We start from the raw sequence: 20953 nt of genomic DNA, 5'->3' as shown, positions 1-20953 counted from the left end.
CTTGTTTCCGTGTTTCATTTGAGTGATGTTTACATGAGGTTTCTGTTGGAGGAGTTGAAGGAGGGGTATCTTTTCTTTAAAATCCCTCAACATGGTGATGATAACGATGATAATTATTACTATTACAAAATTAGTAGTGTGAGAGTGTGTGTGTGTATGTGTATGTGTGTGACCTAACTAAACCAGCCTGTTCTAAAAGTGTGTGACGATATACTGAATAAAAGCATCAAATGTACTGCCTGTCTGTCTCTCTATACTGTCTCTGTTAACTGCTGATGGCATTTAATCTCTGCTCCTGGATTTGTTTGAAACAATCAGCAACGCGTCTTGCAACTTCAGACAGACAGACACACCTCCAATTATAGTAGTAGGATTCAAAGACTATTAAACTTAGAATATTGCATTATTGCATCATTATATTGCATAATTGCATTAAATAAAATATTACTCTTTTGGAGTCAGTCTCCACCCTTGTTTCAAAACATTTATTTTTGGGTGAACTATTCCTTTACATAGATTTTTTGAGTCTTTTGGTTCTCTTTACTGTCATAGCGTACCGCAGGGATGACGTATTTTTGTAGGCTTACCCAGAAGTCCCTGCACTGTAAAAGGCAATAGGTTTTTTTTATGGGAATTCTGGTTAAACTGAAATAAAGTCTGTGGTTCCACAAATGTTTATGAGACTGCAAACTTTGTGTTGACCAAGATAATCTTAACAAATGAGGACCACTTTTACAGTATGACTTTTGAAGCGTTTTCTGAAAATCATAAGTTTTACATGTAAGAGAACATCCAGGTCTTCCGGACTCATTCCTGCGGTACTCTATTTAGCATAAAGTTATAAAAACAGACTCTGCCTCCTTTCACTCTGCCCCGCCCCTCCACTCCGTCCTCGGAGTGATGACGACCTTATAAGGTAAGGGCTGCAGCACCACGCCCCACCGGCCCTGCAGGTCGGGCGGGGGAGCCCCATCCGGCACGCGGAAGCTCATTCGCTGCAGCAGAGAGGACAGGAAGAGGAAGAGCTCCAACCTGGCCAGCGATTCGCCGACGCAGACCCGAGGCCCCGCCCCAAATGGCAGGAAACAGGAAGGAGTCACCCGTTGGCCCTGGTCGTCAAGGAAACGATCTGTGGGGGCAGGAAGACAACAGTGGATTAAGGTGTGTTCAGGTGCAGCTTGGAAACTGGTCAAATCTGATGTTTCATCCAGGAGCCTCAGGAGAGCTGCTCTCTGCTGGACTGGAGGATCCACACTGGAAACTGGACTCTGTCAGGTATGGAGAGGTAACGTCTGCTAGATTCTAGCAGACGTTGAGAGAGAAAATGTGTGTGACTCTCAACCTTCTAGCAGCTAGAAGGCTGAGAGTCACACACATTTTCTCTGTCACACTGAGAAGAGGATGATTTACCTGGGTTGAAGAGGTCAGGTTTGTCCCAGTGTTGCGGGTCATGATGGATCGACCACATGTTGACCAAAACACGAGTCCCACAACTGATAAAGTGACCTCCAATACTACAGCAGAGAGAGAGAGAGAGAGAGAGGCCGGGGGCGGGGGGGGGGGGGGGGGGGGGGAGGGGGGACAGATGCAGATGCAGCAATCATCAAGAGACCATTCTCACTTTTGTGTTGAAAAGGCAGAGTAAGCACAGGTGCAAGCAAAACACTAATGAGGGTTTCAAACTTCCATGATTGCAATTTGGAAACCCTCATTAGTGTTTTGTTTGCACCTGTGTTTACCCTGCCTTTTCGACACAAAATGGCCCCCGTGAAAAGGGTCAATTGGCGCAGGGGCCCTGCGCTGCAGATTAGCACAGTTAAACAGAAAACTGGTGTTTAATTGTTCATATGGAAGACATAGCTTTTGTTTGTCTCTGAAGAAGACTGCAGGAAGTGAGCAGTCGAAACGGTCAGGTATGACAAACAAAAGCTACGTCTTTTCATATGAACAATTAAAACACTGTTAATTTAAGTTAGCCGATATTAACCTTTTTGGACTTAAACAGAAACTTAACTCAAACTTGACATATAACAACTTAAACCAATTCAACCTCTTAACACATTGAATGCCAGCCATGTTTTCATTCCTGTAGGTAAGTTGTGCCAGGGGTGTTTTTGACGATTCTGGCTCATTTTAGAAGAGCCGAGGATTCTTTTCTGTTAAGAATTCATGAACACCAATCATCTAAAAATAACTAATAGAATGTGTGCTTTCTCTGTCTAAAAGAGTTAGTTTGCAGAGTTAGTAGTTATGTAGATATTAGCCGTTGAGTACAGCATGGTTTCAGCGTCTGGAAATTTATTCAGAGATAAATGGCTTTTTGTGAAACAGTCACTTTAACCATTCATTTTTGGCATCAGTAAGACCGTCAGACATTCTAAACAATAGTTTTGAACAGTAATTTCCTCCATAACAACAGGAAACACCCCTCTCATTCAAACTCCTCCCTCCGTGTGTCTTCTCCTCCTTCCTCCTGGCTCTAACAGCGGGCGTGTCAGAAGCGCGTTGCTGCTGCCTGCCTGCCTGTCTGCCTGTCGGGCAAGACGAGTCTGAAATGGATTACTGTAAAATCGCGTCGCCATTTCCTTGAATGGCTTTCTCCCACGGTGTGTGTGTGTGTGTGTGTGTGTGTGTGTGTGTGTGTGTGTGTGTGTGTGTGTGTGTGTGTGTGTGTGTTCGCGCGTTGCTGCGCGGCTCTGGGGGGAAGGGATCTCTGTCCGTTCTGTGTGTGTGTGTCCGGGCTTCTGACTGTAAAATCGCCAAGCCATTTCCGCGGGAGGCGGCTGCTTTTGTGGCTTTTGGGTCCCGTGGCTGTGACTTCTCTCGGTCTCTGTCGCCACTTAGTGGTCGGTAAAATAGATTACACACATGCTCTTGCTCCAAATAGTTATCTCGAAGATGTAAAAGGGGTTGATTGATGTCCCACCATCAAAAAAACATGTAAGACGAGTTATTTCGGCTCTGGCACTCAAGCGCTGGATTATGTAAGACGAATTATTTCGGCTATGGCACTTAAGGTGTTAATAAACAGTAGAAATTGGGTCAGTAGCCTACCCTATGTGTGTGTGTGTGTGTGTGTGTGTGTGTGTGTGTGTGTGTGTGTGTGTGTGTGTGTGTCTGTGCGTGTGTGCGTGTGCCTGTGTCTGTGTGCGTGTGTGTGTGTCTGTGTGTGCGTGCGTGCTTGTGTGTGTGCGTGCGCTGTGTGTGTTGTTATGTCCACATTGGCTGATTTTTTTCACGCATGCATGCCCTGCTCCACAGAATTTGCACGCCCGTCTGTGGGCCTGATTGGACAAACAGCGTTTGAACAACGCCTTGAAGCGTGGAAAAAACATGGCGTCAAATTTGAAACTTTCTCTTCCTATATGAAAACCACTTGGTGAAATGTGCTTCTGATCGCATTTGATGCCTACCATAGCAATAGGCCATACTGTGTCTCCCTCTGCCTTTGTTTTGGGTTTATAACGGTTAGTTTAAAAGATCGGATACTAGTTCGGGAGGCGGGGGAGGCGCGTATCTGGCTCCATACTTTATGCAAATGAGCAGGCGGGCAAGGCCTCCTCCCGGCTCATGCAACTCCTCGCCTGCCCCACAATGCATTGCACGGCTGCCTCCAATACACAATGAATGGGAAGTGCAGAAAAAACCTGACAAGTAGCTTTGAGTGTCTGCGTGCACACGCACGTGTGTGTGTGTACGCGCGCGCGTGTGTGTGTGTGTGTGTGTTAGGGCATTCACGACTAGTGAATTTTACTAGTCGACTAGTCGTCCCTAAAGGTAGTCGACTAGTCGACTAACCGTTTTTAATTTATTTTTAATTAAAAAAATTTTTTTTTTTTTTTTTTAAATCTTTAAGAAAGAACATGAGGTATTTACACGACATACATGAAATATCATATCCCATATCCCCCACAAAGAACATCAAAACACAACAAAACAAAACAAGAAAACTGCATAAGATACACAATAATCCAAGAACAAACAAGACTATTGGACAAACAACCAAACAAAAACAATGCATTCAGCTCCTATCCTGATAAGCCTAATGACACTGGGGTAAAAAGTTCTTAAAGTCAAACTCTGTATGTGGTTGCCATATTTTGGGGATGTCTAAGAATCTGCCTTTGCTCTTGTAGTAAATGTTATCCAACGTATGGTAGCTTGAGAGTTCATTCCACCAGTGAACTACAGCTGGGGGATTGGATGCTTTCCAATTTAAAGCTATGCATTTCCTAGCTGCCAACAGGGCAAGATCTATGTATTTACTTTGAATGCATTGTTTTTGTTTGGTTGTTTGTCCAATAGTCTTGTTTGTTCTTGGATTATTGTGTATCTTATGCAGTTTTCTTGTTTTGTTTTGTTGTGTTTTGATGTTCTTTGTGGGGGATATGGGATATGATAGTCCATGTATGTTCTTTCTTAAAGATATAAAAAAAAAAAAAAAAAAAAAAAAAAAAAAATTTTTTTGCTAAAACGACTAGTCGACTACTAAGCACAGTGTCGACTAGTGGTTTTACTAGTCGACTAGTCGACTAGTCGACTAGTCTGTGAATGCCCTAGTGTGTGTGTGTGTGTGTGTGTATGTACCTGCTGTCAGTCAGAGCAGTGTGTGGGATCAGCACTGGGCTGACGGGGCGGATCCTCAGGCCTTCGTTGATGACGCTCTCCAGGAGCGGCAGCCGGCCGCGGTCCGACGCGCACACCGCACGCTCACCGCCCACGCGCTCGTCCAGCTCCTTCTGCACGCGCTCCTGCACCTGAGGGGGCGGGGTAAAGGAGGGATGAGTGAATGAGGGATGGACAGAAGCTATTAAGGAAAGAAACGGAAAGGAACAGGGAACTAGGAAGGGAGTGACAGCCATATGGAAGTTATGGGAAGGGGGTAGGAAAGGAAGAGGAAGGGAGGATGGAAGGAGGAAAGAGGGACACTGAATGCCAGAACAGAAGGAAGGAAGGAAGAGTTAGCAGTAGTGTCACAGTTGTATTAGTCATTCACTGTTCGTACTTATACCTATGAAAAATAATGCACTATCATTTGTAGGCGATATGTAACCCACATAATGTATGAAAGTGCAACAACCAGCATGGGGCAATATACGCACTAGATGACTGAAATGAAACTGTGGCCAGTGAGGGCGTTGTGGTTCCATTCCCAGTGTAAACCACATTTTAATCTTTAACAAACTTTGTTCTTATTTAACCATGATCTAACTATATATATATATATATATATATATATATATATATATATATATATATATATATCAAAGAAAAAACATCGCATGGATGCATAACTGGGACGTATCCTCAGTGATGTACCCTGGGGTCATAGGATGTTTCGGGTCTCGCAACATCATACACCCTCGCCCAGGTGACCCAGCCGGGGCTGGCCAAGCCCCAACTTACGTCCCAGTAGCTACCCACGGTCAGCCCTCCAGGAAGGGTCAGGGCCACTCAATCCGCTGCTCCGGAACTACTCTGCCGGGACCGGGGGAGGGAGAAGGCTCTGGTACGTAGAGGGACCGGGCTCTGTGGGTTGCCACCCGGCCGGGCTCCTCCCTCGTCTCACCAGGTCTACGACCTGTGCGCTGCACCAGACTCCCCCGCTCCAAACATCTCATTCCGAGGTGATGGTATCTTGGTGGATACCATGCAGTACCAGTACTTGGTGGCACTGCAGTCTCCACTTGCGGACTGAATGGCCCTCCTTAAAGGCCTCTCGTGGGTTGTTGGGCTTCTTCCTCACGGAAGACGCAGGCTGGGGAGCTAACCCATACTGCTACCCGGGTGCCGTCGGGGTACCCGGGTGCCGTATATATATATATATATATATATATATATATATATATATATACTGTATATATATATACTGTGTATATCTACAAAGACCAATGTCTATCTATCTATTCATCTCTGTTCTATAATTTCTCTTTTTCACATCAAGAGTGATGACATGAAATATAAACAAGCTTGTACCAGAATTACATAGTTTAGTTAAGTTCTATCATAGTGGAAATCACTAAACTAAACTTATGTCTCATTTGCATAAGAGGGAGGACCTTTAGGCGTTCCCCTGCATCTTCCTCCTTACAGAAGAAGTCGGGCTCTCTAGCAGACTTGGGCAGACTGAGAAGAACTTTGGGGCAACAAACAAGGACTATTCGGAGCGGAGAATCTAGTCCATAATTTTCAGGCCTCAAAAGACGCCATGCTTTTGAAGGCAATTCCAGCTTTCAACAAGCCAAAAAGGTGATTGTCTTATAATTTTGCCACCAACAGAGAGACGGGTGGTGTCTGCAATGGTCACGTGGCCCTGCGAAGGAAGAGAGCGGCCTGGCTCCAGGTCACCGCTGATCAGGCCACCTTCCCAAGTCAGGCACGCTGATTTTCAAATACAGCTTTTCAGTTCAAGACTATATAGGGCCCTATCGTTGCAATCGGTGTATAAACTGCGTTTAAGGCCTGGCGCAGCGCAGATTAGTGGGTGTGGACCAGCGCACTCGATATCTTGGTGTCGGCGCTACACGCGGCCTCAACCATTATAACCACGCCTTTTAAGCGTAAAATTATGCACCATCAGCTCATTGGTGAAGTGCAGTAAAGAGTCACAAGCTTGCCTTTTAAGCTCCAATTCCAGGAGGAATCCGGTAAAACCAGACAAAGCCAAGCGCTCTGCTCCCCCCCCCCCCCCTTCATCCCGTCTGTCTGTCTCCATACTGTATATAGGCTATTATTCCATATTATTATGCTTCTCAAACCAATCTAACTGCAGTTTAAATACTGCAAGCATGTAATTATGCTACACTATAGCAAGATCAAAGTGAAAAGAATGTTCTAAAGGCATCAGCTAGAAAAATATAGCCTATCCCTATATGATGAGATTCATTAGATTGGTGAAAGTTTGTCCAGAAAGATATCATTTTCTCTCCCCTGCTGCAGGTAGGATGATGCACATAAATATACCCTACATTATGTAAAGTCATTGCATAAATGTGTTTTTATTGTAAAACTAAAATGTGAAGTAGAGCCAATTTATTGGAGCGGACATCACAGTAGGACATGACAGTAGAAGCGCGTTATGCTGTCACTTATCTAAATCATGTTAAATTGACGAGGGATATATATAGGCCCAGGATGACATATATGTTTCACATAGGGTGGTGTTTTCATTTTGATGTTTTATTTGGTCCAATATTGAAATGTTCTACAATTGCAGGTTGTGTTACCATTACACATTATTTAGATCTAGCTTTATATCTATTTCGGCTCATTTGGTTGCTTTTAGTAGCGAAATGGAGTAGCACAATGCATGCTGGGACATTTCACAGGCAGTGAACTTACAACTTCTTTTTCCTATGGTACGTGTGTTGTGTCTGTCTGAGCGAGGGAGTCAGAGAGAGACAGAGAAGGGTGACAGAGGAGAGGCAGAAGAGCGCTCCTCGCAACTGGCGCACTGAATAGGCCTGGTTTCAGAGAGAGACAGAGAAGGGTGACAGGGGAGAGGCAGAGGAGCGCCCCGCTCAACTAGCGCACTGAATAGGCCTGGTTTTCAAAAGCGCAAAGCGCTAAATTTACGCCAGGTGGGAAGATATCATTAGGCCGGCATTTAAGGCCGAAACGCCCATTCTCGCCCATTCAGGGAGTGCGCCACGCCCATTCAGCGTAAAGCGCATTTACCAGCCTAAAGCCATGTTGATATCTTCCCGAGACAGGCGCAAGGCACGTTTTTTAGTGCCGAAGGCCCGTTTTAGCACCGAAGGCCTGTGGGAGAATAGGGGCCATAGTCTCCAAGAGTGGAAGCAAGGAGAAGTCTGGCTCTCATCAAACTAAATATAGTGAGATTAGATACCTTTGTTGTTTTATTTTTTATTAGGTGAAGTTTAAATCAATTTTAGTATAATTTTATAAATCACCAGCCTACCAAAGGTAATTTCCTTTTTTGTGCTCATATCGTCACTGAGTCGCTGAGCACTGCCGGGATGATACCCTCTAACCGAGAGGATCGTTAAAGACAATTGAACCAACAACCAGCTGGTCTTTGGGGACCTCTGAAGCCATCAGCCTTTTTTCCATTTCTCCTCCTTTCCTACTTCTCTCAATCGAACCAGGTGTTATGTATATGATACTGTGATTTTACTATGCTTATGGTTGAATAAATCTGACTATATATATGAGAGAAGTGGTTTGAGTCTTTTCCCAGAATCGATGTACTCGGCTATACAAAGTAAAGTGTAAGGACTTACACCCCTGGTTTAAGTACGATGGCTCGTATGAATTAATGAATTATATAGATAAAGCTTTTCTAGCTTAAAGCTACAAATCATCTAAAGCCAGTGGCATTCCAGGCAAAAAGGCACTTTCCTGAAGGAAAGCATTATTATAAATCATAATTTTCATCTCTATATGATTCATAATTCATATTGCTATTATCGTGATAAATTCACTACAACAGTCTAATCCTAATGCTAATTTAAAATGAGATATTCCTCTAAATCTGCAAATCTTTATTTTTATTTTTATAGTGTTGTCCCTTGTTTTCAAGCTCAGGAGCCGCCACTGAACATAGTACTGTATTACAGTAATATTACAGTGGTAATAGTAGTATTACAGTAATATTACAGTAGTCATAGTAGTATTACAGTAGTACAGTAGTACAGTAGTATTAGTAGTGAGAAACCTCAGGATGGTGCAGCAGGTAGGCCAGGATCCACAGCAGGGAGGTGGAGGTGGTCTCCACTCCGGCTCCGAAAGCCTCTGCTGCGATCATCAGGACGTGGTCATCTGAGATCCCGCCCACTGACCCCCCTGACCTTTGACCCCTCGTCTGGCCCTGCAGCAGGGCATCCAGCAGGTCACGGGGGGGACCGTCACTCAGCGATGCCTGAGACAGGGCAGAGAGATGGGGAAGACTTCTGTAAGGAAAGATCTGCTAGATGGAAAACAAAATTAATACCTGAAGTTGATCATATACTACCATATTTCCTGTAATATTGGCCCAGGACTTTATTTAGCTCAGCTGCAGCGGGTAGCAGATCTTTATTGAAGCAGGATTATATTAGAGACAGGCCTTTTTTTCTAATTCCCTGTGTTTGAAGTAGATTTGTTCATATTTTAGTACCAAGCCTGCTTGTTTTCTGATCTGCTTCTGTTGGGGTTCATTAGGTAATCATTTTTGTTTGTCTGTTTTTTGTTACTGCAATACATTACCGATATTTACGGTAATAGGACGAATCAGCGTGACATCAGGGTTGGGTACCTGGATTTTGAAACCGAAAACGGTACCTTTTTCGGTACTTTACACACTGTAATAACAAAAATGTACAGTTGAAAAAACTAGTCCAAACTTCTCAATTTCAACATTGTTCTTTATTTAGAACATTATTTATTTGACACCAGACAAAATAAAACTCCCTACCTCCCTACCTCTCCCCTCCCAATCCAAAGCCATCTCTAAACATGCTGTAAATTTCATTTATTTAGATGCAGAACAGATAATTGAGACAATGATCCCTCATGTCTAGAAGGGTAAGACCGGTAAATACCCTGGCCTGATTTACCAGGCATGGTCCAGACTTCATCTGTGGAAATGGCTTGTAGCAGCAAGGTTATTTTAGTGGGGTTGGGAAAAATGGGGGGAATAGTACTTAGGGGCCACTGATGTCCAACACAGCTTCCAGCAGGGCCTGGTCTTCATCTTCGAAGAGCTCTCCAAGTGCTGAAAGTTTCTTCTGCTTATGGAGTGGTAGCTGAAAAGAGAAAAAGGTGTCATGATTCATCAAGAATCATTTATGTTATCAATAGAATAAGTGTCAGTGCTATCACATCTTACACAATAGAAATAACTATTTATTGTTAGGAACTTGGCTTACTCTCTGAATATCACACACATTATCACTAATTTATGCATACATAAATAATAATTTACCTGAACCATGGAGCCTCTACCATTGTCACATGGTGACACGAGCTGATGATAATTATAACATTAACAACGCAACTAAACATGCTAAGCTAAGCTAACTCAGCCAACACAGTGAAAAAGCCCTGTTAGCTAACAACAACGTGGCAGTGAAACAACTTATCCAGCTAATGTTATCTAATTAAATAACGTTACCTGAGGTTGTCGAAGTCGACGCCTCACTTGAAGTTTCGTCATCATCATCGTCCAAGACTTATCTACTGCAGCCAAGGTGCTGGCTGTATAGGCGTCTTGCTGGTGGTGCTAACGTTAGCTGCGGTGGCTCCGCTTGCTGCGTCCATCAATCGAAAACTGTACAGTCTTCAGCATTTAACCAGGTGCTTCCAGGTGCTTAAGCAGGTGCTTCCTCAAGTTTGAGATGTTTCCCTGGCCAGCTTTGCATGTCGCATCGCAAACTTTGCAGTGAGCGTTGTCTTCTCTTGGAAAAGTGATAGCCACAGTGGACCGCTTTCGGCTCGCAATGTTTGTTGAGGTTTGTTTCAGGCAGGGTGACGTACTGATGTAACTCGCTCTCGTGCGTTGCCTTAAGTTTGTGTCGGAATTTCTATCTCAGGGTAAATGCCCACCGAAAAGCGATAGAGGCGATTTACGCGCCTTCGCCCTGCCAGCCCTGCCCCGCTGCTGCGGCTTAGTTGGCTGCCTTCCTGTATTTCCGTCATTCAATTGGTCGATATCAAAATGGGGCCTCCTTTCCTCGCTGACATCCGTCGCTCACCACCTTGCAAAGCATGCTGGGATACCTGGCGTCAGTACATCGCGAACGACAAGACGAAAGGAGCGGCCAAAATCAAAATAGACCAATTTAACACGGAAATATAGCAAGGCAGCCGACCAAGCTGCAGCAGCGGGGCAGGGTTTTGACAGGGTGAAGGCGAGTAAATCACACTTTTTGCTTGGCGGTGGGCATCAACTGTCACTCGCTCTCTTTCTATCCTCAGATGCGTTCAGGTACCGAAATTTGGCATCATTTGATTTGATGTGAACTGGTACTCGGTAGTACCGACGTCATTTGGTCAGTAGGCTACCGGTAAAAGTACAGAGATCGGTACCCAACCCATCATCATGGGTATCATGCCCTGCTGCAGTGGCACCCGGAAGTATGAAATAAAGCAAACAAACGTTAATATCTCAAAAACTATAAATCACACCGCTTATATTTTGACTATCTAAGTGAGAGCAGAAAGTTGTGTGGACTGCTGCAGTTTTTAAAATGAAGTGAATAGAGAGCCCCAGGAATGAGTCCAGAAAACATCAATGCTAACACTTCCCGGGTTCTTCACTGTTTTCGCCTAAAACCCATTCAAAAATCCCATAGGCAGCAACAGTGAAGAACCCGGAAGTCTGCGACTTCCGCGTTCCGACTACAAAAATACGTCATCCCTGGGGCTCTCGATTTAGTAAAAAGTTCAGCCTGCTAGAGTGAGACTCAAGGCTGGCTCCATATGCATCCCATTATAAAGGCTGAAAGAAAAATGATCAAACATAAACTGCGATTTCTCAAACAGTACAAAAGATAAATTAAAGCTGAATTGAGGGGATATAATCCTAAAAGTGATAGCTTGTTTAAAGTTTAAACTGAGTATCTAGCTGAAAGTATGAAGGAGTACTTACAGTTCAAACGGCGTGGTTTCACATTGAACTGCTGTTTAAAACCATCGGCAGTTTGCCGTTTGTTTACGAACACTGATCCCTCGTATTGACAACAGCTCCAGAGACTTCTACCGGCCGAGTGAGCTAACTTCCGGTTAACCCACTGCTAACGATTTAAGATCATTTAATAGTGTGTCTTCTAGACTTTACTGCCATCTTGTGGCACTTTACTACAAACTACAGTCACTACATAAGAGGTAGCAGGATTTTCCCGGTATATGCACCATTGTGTTTTCTTACTTGTTTTTTTCCCAGCCTGTACTTGGGGTGGACCTTTATTTGTTCATGTTCATGCCATTATCTGAGACCACTATTAATTGACCACAGTATTCAAATCACAAATTTGAGATCTCATACATCTCGTGAATGTTCAGATCCACTGTTTGCCCTGATGACTACTTGTACTTGTTTTTAATTGTTCTATAATGAACTAGCCATTTATTAAAGGTTTTTTACTTTTGTACTTGAAGAGCTGCCTTATTTTCCCTTATTTCAATGTTCACAAATTTGAGATGTTATAAATATTCTGTGTGCGTGTGTGTGAGTGTGTGTGCATGCGGCACATGTGTGTGTGTGTGTGTGTGTTACCTTGTGTTCCTCCAGTTTGTGTGTCAGCAGCCGGTCTCTGACAGTGATACACTCCTTCAGTTTACTGAGGGAGCTGTTAGGAAAGACCTGAGAGAGAGAGAGAGAGAGAGAGAGAGAGAGAGAGAGAGAGAGATAATGAAGGTGTGTTTGTGTTTCAGTGTGTGTGACTGTTATGATTGTTTATGACTCTCTGGGCGCGCGTGTGTGTGTGTGTGTGTGTGTGTGTGTGTGTGTGTGTGTGTGTGTGTGTGTAATGTATGTATACATGTATGTGTGTGCAGTCAGTCACGCCAGATAGGCACTGTCCCTCACCTGCAGTAGGCGTGAAAAGTACATGCCTGTATGAAAGTACAGTACCAGCAGGTAGCAATATAGGCACTAGGTGCCTGAAATAGAGGGTGTTGTGGCCGGTGTGGCGGAAGTATAAAATGCTTGCCTTGCATGCCAGAGACCGGGGTTTGAGTGTATGTGTGTACGTGTGTGTGTGTACGTGTGTGTGTGTGTGTGTGTGTGTGTGTGTGTGTTTGTGCCCACGTGTATGTGTGTGTGTACCTTCATCCAGGGGTAGATGTCCACGGCCCCTCCCCTGGCGATGGTCTCCATGATGCCGTCGTTGTAACGCATCACTTCCTGCAGTTCGGCGTCGCCCTGGCGATAGGTGGCGCTGAACACCAGCGTGCACACTACGTTGGTGATGGCCCGGGTTACTGCGGGACACAGGTCCAAGCCACGCCCCCTGCTGGACAACAGCTCAGCACACAGACTGTCCACCGAGGAGAGTACTGAGAGAGAGAGAGAGACAGAGGGAGGGAGAGAGGGAGACACAGAGAGAGAGATGTCAGGATATAGAATAGAATTGAATAACAGAAAATAATAGAATAGAGTAGAAGGAAAAAGAAGATTAGCGTCGACAAGCTAATATTGCTAAGCTTCTCTCGATCCTTTCAATTAACTGTATAATAAAAAAAAAAAAATCATCAAACAATAGAGAAGATTAGCCATAGGGACCATGCTAAATTCTATTCTATTATTTTCTGTTTTGTTCTATTTTCTAAGTCATACTTCTCCAGAAATGCTTCTGAGAACGGCCCAAAATGAAGTTCTGAAATCTGTGAACGTGCATGTTTTTTTCAGAACGTGATTTCCTGCTGTCTGTTCAAACTAAATGGCAGCACACTTGTTTGCCATCTCACAGGTTTATTTGTGACGCATTGCCACAATAGCCACAAGCTGCCACAAAATGAGAAGTTGGACACTACCGTATTTCCTCTACTAGTGGTCAGTTAAAAGCTGGCACTTTGACATCAACCTCGCGAGGCAGCTGGATTCACACAAGATGAGATCACGATCACATGACAAATCCATCTTGCTACGCTCCAATCTAATGGTTTGAATCTGGACCATCAGTGGTTCGGACCAATCGACATCCCATGAGGCAGCTATGGGGGCGATTTAGGTAAATGGTAAAATGGGCTGCATTTATATAGCGCTTTTATCCAAAGCGCTTTACAGTCAGTAGGTACATTCACCCATTCACACACCGATGGCGGCAGGTTACCACGCAGGGTGCTGCACACCAACGGGAGCAATTTTGGGTTCAGTGTCTAACCCAAGGACACTTCGACATGCAGACTGGAGGAGCAAGGGAATCGAATCACCGACCTCTTTTATCCAAAGCGATTAGTGGACAACCCGCTCTACCTCCTGAGCTATAGCCGCACCTAGGTGATGCCAGCAAGAGCGAGCCCATGATAGACTTGATAGACAGATGCGTCATCCAATCACCTGCCTGGTATTTGTTTTTACGTGCCTGCCCTTTGAAACAGTTTCCCAATGACTCTTTCCCAGATGGTTATGTGAAAACTAACCAGATGGCAGAGGCAGGTTGCTTTGACATTGAGCTGATAAGAATCAGGTACTGGACAAAAACAGAAGAGTGAACTGCTGTTAGCTGACAAGAGGAGATCATGGCTAGCAGAAATCTCTGCAGCATGCTGTTGAGTAGGCCTACCGTAATTAGCATAATGCATTGGCATTGCAGTAACAAACAAAACAAAAACAAAAAACAGCCTAACGACCAACCCCAACAGAAGCAGATGAGAAAACAAGGATGCTTGGTACTAAAATATGAACAAATCTACTTATCAAACAGAGGGATTTAGAAATAAAGGCCTGTCTCTAATATAAACCTGCACTCAATAAAGACCTGCTACCCTCTGCAGCTGAGCTAAATAAAGGCCTGGGCCAATATTAGAGGGGATGTGGTACATACTTTGGTATAAATATGTAGCCTGTGCCGTACATGTCTGTTGTTGCTGGGAGGTCTAGGTCACTAGTGGTTTTACTTCGTTTTGAACTTAGGATTTTCACATATGCTGAAGCCTGCCCTAGCAGCGCTGAACCTGAATGCCTCTCTTTTTTTCTTAAAAAAAGACCTTTAGAACCACCCAGGTGCCCCTGAAGGCATCCAGGCATACCATGGCGGCCGGTATGTGTTTCCCATACACTGATCTATTTGTGGTGGTACACCCTACATAGATTTTGACCCCCACAAATACTGCCACATATTAATTTCAACTAGTTGACTGCAAACTCCTGCTTTAGTGCTTACAGTATATTATTATCTTGTCGGAATATTATTCCAGCCAATAAGTTAGCAAGTTCCCTTTTGATTTAATTTTACTTTTGTTTTGCCTACAAAGCAAAATGTTACTTTACTTGAAACTCCCCTGAAGTGATTTTGGTATTATTTATGCAAGCATAATTCTACCATATAGTAACCTGTATGCAGAATATATATAGTATATATAGGGAAACAATTATTTTTTCATCGCTGTAAAACCACAGAACGGTAAAGAAGATATTGATGTGTGTAGTTCTTCATAGATCTAGTCTCTTCATTTTGATCTCAAAGTGCGCCAGTTTGATCCATTTTTACTTGAAACTGTACAAAGTTTTTCTTCCGGGGGGGCATGCCCCCGGACCCCCCTAGGGGTTCAATGGTCCATGACCTTTGGGTGGGCTGAGCCCACCGGCCATGAACGTAACTCTGCTTGCATTCAGCCTGATGACTGGATGTTATTGCTTCGTCTCTGAGACCTTAACTAGCATCACGCTAGCCATTAGCTTTGAGTATATAGAAGTCTGTCTTAACTGCTCCTTCTATCAAAGAACAGCGGATGTCGAGTTGCGATGAGTTGCGACGCCAGCCAGCCTATATACCCTCGCTCAAGTGGCGGAAACTGGCTCCAGGACGAAGCCAAGTGTTTTTCTATTACTCTAGGGAGAGAACTGTCCACTAGTGCCGGCTAGCCGCTTGTGTAGGGCCGCTACTTAGCCACCCACCTTGTAGTGTCTGGAATAGCTTTGGCTTACGCTAGCTATTAGTTAGCTTAGCTTCAGAGCGTACTCCGCTAGCCTACTACTTGGCTAGCGGGCCACGTTGGCTTGCTAGTCCTCGGCGTACTACTTCGCCCCAATCTTGGCTGTTACACCGGACTGGGCTGCTTAGCACCCCATCTTGGCTTGTGTTGCCGAGTTGGATTCCTCCGCTAGCTCCTGCTAGCTTCCTGTCATAGGGCCGCTAGTCACCTAGCCATTCTGTATGTGGGGTTCTTAATTGAGCATGCTAGCTTTAGGAAAGAAAGTTAATCTTCCCATCCTAGGACTGCTAGTTAGCTAGCCATTTTAGTGCTTATCCTTGTCATTGTGCTCGCTAGCCTTAGCTAGTCTTCCCGTCTGTTACACCAGGCTGGGCTGCTTGGCACCCCGCCGTTAGCTTGTGTTGCAGGTTATGGAATTGGATGTTAGCAGTCTACGGCTGCCATGCCGCTTATATACTCTGCCTGGGTCCCATGCATGCAGAGCGGGCACTAGGGGACCCCACCGACTGCCTCTGTTGTACCACTTTACCGTTACCACTCACGCTTATAAAAGTAAAGCCCCACTCCCGCCCTCGGGGTCGAGTGGACCGGCGGCTACCCACCAGGAGCGTAAGATTTGTAGAGATCTACAGTTTTTTTTAGTTGAGCGAGGCGTTTTTAGGCTTTCACTCTCATCAGTGGGCTGACAGCCAGGATAGCTTTGTGCTTGGTGCCGATGATATCATCTCTCTCCATCCGGATGTGAGTGACAAGCAAGTGAGATGCAGGCTACGCGCTGCAGTTGCCTGTCCCCCACCCGCTTTGACGTGATCCATGTTTCCGAAGCGGACGAGAGCTCCATGGCTTTTTTACAGGAGGAGGTTCCACTCTCCTGGCCAAGGGGGTGGTACACCTGGTACTGGAGGTAGAGAGGCACTTGGGGTTCTACCACAGGTACTTGGTCGTGCCCAAAAAGGACAGATACATGCAGCCCGTCCTGGACCTCAGGCCTCTGAACAAGATGCTGAGGATGTCGTCCTTCCGCATGTTTACTCTCCCCCGCCTTTTCCACAGGATCAGGCCAGGGGACCACTTCACTTCTATCGATCTGAAGGACGCATTCTTTCATATCCCCATAGTGGAGAGGCACAGGAAATACCTAACAGGGTCTCTTTCCTGGGATTAGCCTATGAGTTCTGCCTCCTGCCCTTTGGTCTGTCCTTGAGCCCGTGGACATTCACCATCTGCGTGAACACGACATTGGCCCCATTCTGGACGAGGGGGATATGCATCTGTGTCTACCTCGATGATGCTCTTATAGCGGTGGACTGGAGGGCCCTTGCCATCGCGCACACCAGGGTGGTGATGGACCACCTGCAGGCACTGGGCTTCCTCATAAACTGGCAGAAGAGCTGCCTCGTCCCTGGGCAGGTTACAACCTTCCGGGGACTGGAGTTGAACTCTCTGTCTATGCAGGTGCTCCTCTCTGCGGGAAGACAGAGGCGCGTTCTGGAGTCTCAGTGCATCAATGCACAGTGACTGCCGTGGTGCTGCACATGCGCCCAGATCTGGTTCCTCAGTCACCGCCTGGACCTGGGCAGGGACCGCCGTTGTGAGTTGTCGCTGATGTGCCACGCCCGCCGGCACTAGCTGCTTGGTCGGACACCCATTGTCTCTCATTGGACACTCGGTTGGGTCCAGTCCCACTCAGGCGTGTTATACAGACCGACGCCTCCCTGTACGGATGGGGTGTGGTGTTCGAAGGCCTCTTGGCAAACTGCCGGTGGGAAGCCCAGGAGCTTCGCCAGTTCACATGGCTCTGCGTCACTTCCGAGATCAGATACACGGTCACCATGTGCTGATACGTTCGGACAACACCGCCATGAACCAGTTGACGACGAGAGTACACTGGTGGTGCTCCCTCTGTCGGCGGCCCAAATACAGGGCCAGTTGAACTTGGGTGCGGACCTGTTGTCAAGGGGCAACCTCTGCCAGTCAGAGTAGCGTCTGCACCGTCAGGTGGTGGAGCAGATCTGGGCCAGTTTCGGCCGGGCGTGCGTCGATCTCTTAAAGCATTGCGGCACGCAACTCATTGTCCCCTGTGGTTCTCGATCCACGGGGGCAGCCCCCCTCTAAACCACGACGATCTGGCGCATGTTTGGCCAAGGGAGGGCCTTTACGCGTTCCCCCCATTCCCCCATTCCCCTGGTCCCACAGGTGCTGGACAGGGTGAGGGAGCAGGGCCTACAGCTTATCACAATCAAGATAACTTTATTGATCCCCGGGGGAAATTAGGTCATGCTACAGTTGCTCACACTCAGATAGTGAATAATATAAACATAGAGACATTAATGCAAAGCATAGAATAGACCCATAAAAACACAACAATAAAAATTGAATAGAATAGAAGTTAGGTAGCCTACAGCAGCATTTCTCAACTGGTGGGTCGCGACCCAAAGGTGGGTCGCGGGGCCGTTTTGATTGGGTCGCGGACATTGTCCATTTTTTTTTTTTTTCATATTTCATTTGAGTTAAATTCAGATTATTGAAACTGGATTAGCCTGACCAGTTTAACTTGTTTAACAAGCTGAAGCATATGCTCTGCCTGTAATTCAAGAGAAGTCTGCCTTTTCATTTCAAATTTAATTTTAGTTCAATTCAGATGATTGAAACTGGATTAGCATGGCCCCAGTTTAATTAAAAGTTATGACCAGTTTAACTAAAAAGCATATAGCCTGCCTGTGATTCAAGAAAAGTCTGCCTTTTTATTTCATATGAGTTAAATTCAGACTATTGAAACTGGATTAGCATGACCAGGTTAACTTGTTTTATTATTATTATTATTATTATTATTATTATTATTATTATTATTATTATTATTATTATTATTATTATTATTAACTTGTTTAAAAACATATAGACGGTTTTAACTTGACAACAAAAACATTCTAAATTGAACCCCCGCTCACTTCCTGTTGCAGTGTTTGCTATGGACATAAAAGAAAAAAAAACATTCAAGTGCAGGACTGACCATTCCGTGAAAACCGTCTATACAGCTGAGGGGCGAAAACAAAAGTAACAATGTCGAGTGAATATTTCTGCAGTTTGCCGAATGCTGAGAAAAAGGAAGTGCTGTGGGGTTGCGCTCTGGTGAAAACCGTCTATAGGCATGTAATTCAAGGTAAGTCTGCCTTTTATTTCATATTTCATACAGTTCAAATAAGACTTTCTGAGCATGACCAGTTTGACTTGTTTAAATTTAAAAACATATAGGCCTGTAATTCAAGTCTGCCTTATTTCAATTGGTTTTTAACCCTAGTTGCACTTCTGTTGCACTTTTTTGTTCATTTGAGGTTTATAACAGTGCATGAAGGCATTTTGTATTAAATTAACTATTTTTTGTGCAATAAATTTGAGTGGTTTAAAAGAAAATCGTAAATTTGGGTCGCGACTTCATGCCAAGGAAAATAGTGGGTCCTGAGGCTACACCAGTTGAGAACCACTGGCCTACAGTATATACACACGAAACTGTCACGAATGTGTGCCTCCTCCTAAAATCCTTGTCAAGTACCATTGAGTAGAAGTGAATATGTGAGGTACATACTATTATCTTATAGACCCCTTATACGACTACGTCACACTGACATCACGCAGCGTCAGATGCGCATGACGGAGGCAGAAACACACAGTCCGCGCAGCCCTGGAAGTAGCTGATCTGCGGCTGGAACCTCGACATGTCTTCGTGCGCAGTGGGATGCCAGAATCGGAAATCTATCAACAAAGGACTAAGGTTTTACCGTATCCCGTCAACTCGTACTCCTTTTAATGCTAATCGTAGGCGTCTTTGGTTGCAAGCAATTAGAAGAACTGATTGGAACGAGGACATGATTAAAAACGCTCGACTTTGCAGTGCTCATTTCACATCAGGTAAGCTGCTAACAGCCACATCGCTCGGTTAGTTAACAACCAAGTAACGTTAAATAATGTCATTATTGAGTTGTCTGCATTATCAACATGACAATCTATCTTTGCAAGTTACAGAATAACTATCTACCAGCTTGTGACAAAGTAGTTTTAGCTAACACCTTGGTTCAATTTTGCTAGATTGACTTGTTGCTAGTAGGCCTACTACCAGTATGAGCCATATGGACAACTCAGACCAACGTTGACTGTTACACTATAATATACAGTATCATACTGTCATATCTTTCACTAGAATAAACTTGATTTGAGAGTCATCGATGGACTACAGCAGTCCCGACTTTACACTGTCTATATTTTCCTACTCAACCCAATGCAACAAAGGCGATGCAAAACTTGAGAGGTAAATATGCCCACATTTGCTTGATTTAGTTGCTCACTATGCCTTGAAGTGCATGCCTTGAAGTGCAGAGAAGGTATGGCGAGTAATGTCACTATCTTTTTCAAGATTATCTGTTAGACCAAATAGTTTCTATTATGTCTGTTGGGGTCATGAAAAACCTGTGGTCAACCGATCAAATTAACTGTTTTTACTGACTGTTCTCTTCTCTGTGCATTAGATTTAACCTGTTAATCCCTAAGCCTATTTTTCAGCTCACCTGCCGAAAATGACATGCCCGAACTGAATGGAGTATATCTCCACAACTACAGGGTATTTTCTGAAAATTGAAAAACTGTATCAGAGTAAAATCAGTTGGAACATGGCAAACAATAAAAAATTCAAGCTCTGCCTAAAAAAAAAACACCATTTTGGATGAAAAGCACCTGAAAATCATGGGTTGGTAGCCAAATTATTCTATGGAGCAGTAGACTAATATCTTATGAGTGCTTGTATCAAAGCAAATCCTTAGAAAATGAACCAGAGCAATTTTACATATGATTTACTACATGGACCTGATCTGGGCACATTTTGGGCATCATGGGTGCCATTTGACTTTTCTATGGTATAAGACTGAAATACCATTTTTTTCTCCTATTTACATATCACTATAGGTACTCAGTTAATATGCATTATGGTTTGGATAACCCTCAAGCCTTATATCTGTATTTTTACTCTGTGAAATGCATCAAAAGGGCTTCTTCAAAGAGCCTGCAAAAGCCTGGGGCGATACGCAGAGGGATATCTCGGGACCCCATTGGCCGATTTCGATGATTGACACCTCTATGGAAGCGTCAGAACCAATAGAATCGATGTGAACTGAAAAAATTTACGTCAGGCTAACCTCGCGTCACCAGGCTCTTCTCGGCGAGAAAGAGCCTGGCTCCCGCCCACAATTGATTTTGTCACCCTACCTGGTTCCGGCCTAGAGCCCGCCCTAGACCGGATGGGCAGCGTTTCTAGCTCGTCAACTTTCACGTTAACTTGACAATTTGACCCAAGTATCAGAACGGC

General features: G+C 44.6%; 1 protein-coding gene across 1 annotated transcript in view; it reads right to left on the bottom strand.

The window, feature by feature from the left end:
• Positions 1-863: 863 nt before the first annotated feature.
• cyp17a2 (cytochrome P450, family 17, subfamily A, polypeptide 2) overlaps positions 864-20953 on the bottom strand; it is a gene marked incomplete at both ends in the record, with an annotated part of 34407 nt that continues 14317 nt past the window's right edge. The window contains 6 exons of the mRNA XM_083640830.1: positions 864-1129; positions 1411-1514; positions 4588-4757; positions 8678-8881; positions 12218-12304; positions 12770-12999. Of these exons, the coding sequence (XP_083496956.1) occupies positions 864-1129; positions 1411-1514; positions 4588-4757; positions 8678-8881; positions 12218-12304; positions 12770-12999 (1061 nt within the window). The remainder of the gene's footprint in view (positions 1130-1410; positions 1515-4587; positions 4758-8677; positions 8882-12217; positions 12305-12769; positions 13000-20953) is intronic.

The sequence above is a fragment of the Poromitra crassiceps genome (assembly GCF_964638095.1).
Source record: "Poromitra crassiceps genome assembly, chromosome: 7".
NCBI classification, from domain to species: Eukaryota; Metazoa; Chordata; class Actinopteri; order Beryciformes; family Melamphaidae; genus Poromitra; species Poromitra crassiceps.
The sequence above is the reverse complement of the archived record's forward strand: the minus strand, read 5'-3'. Positions and strand labels throughout refer to the sequence as shown.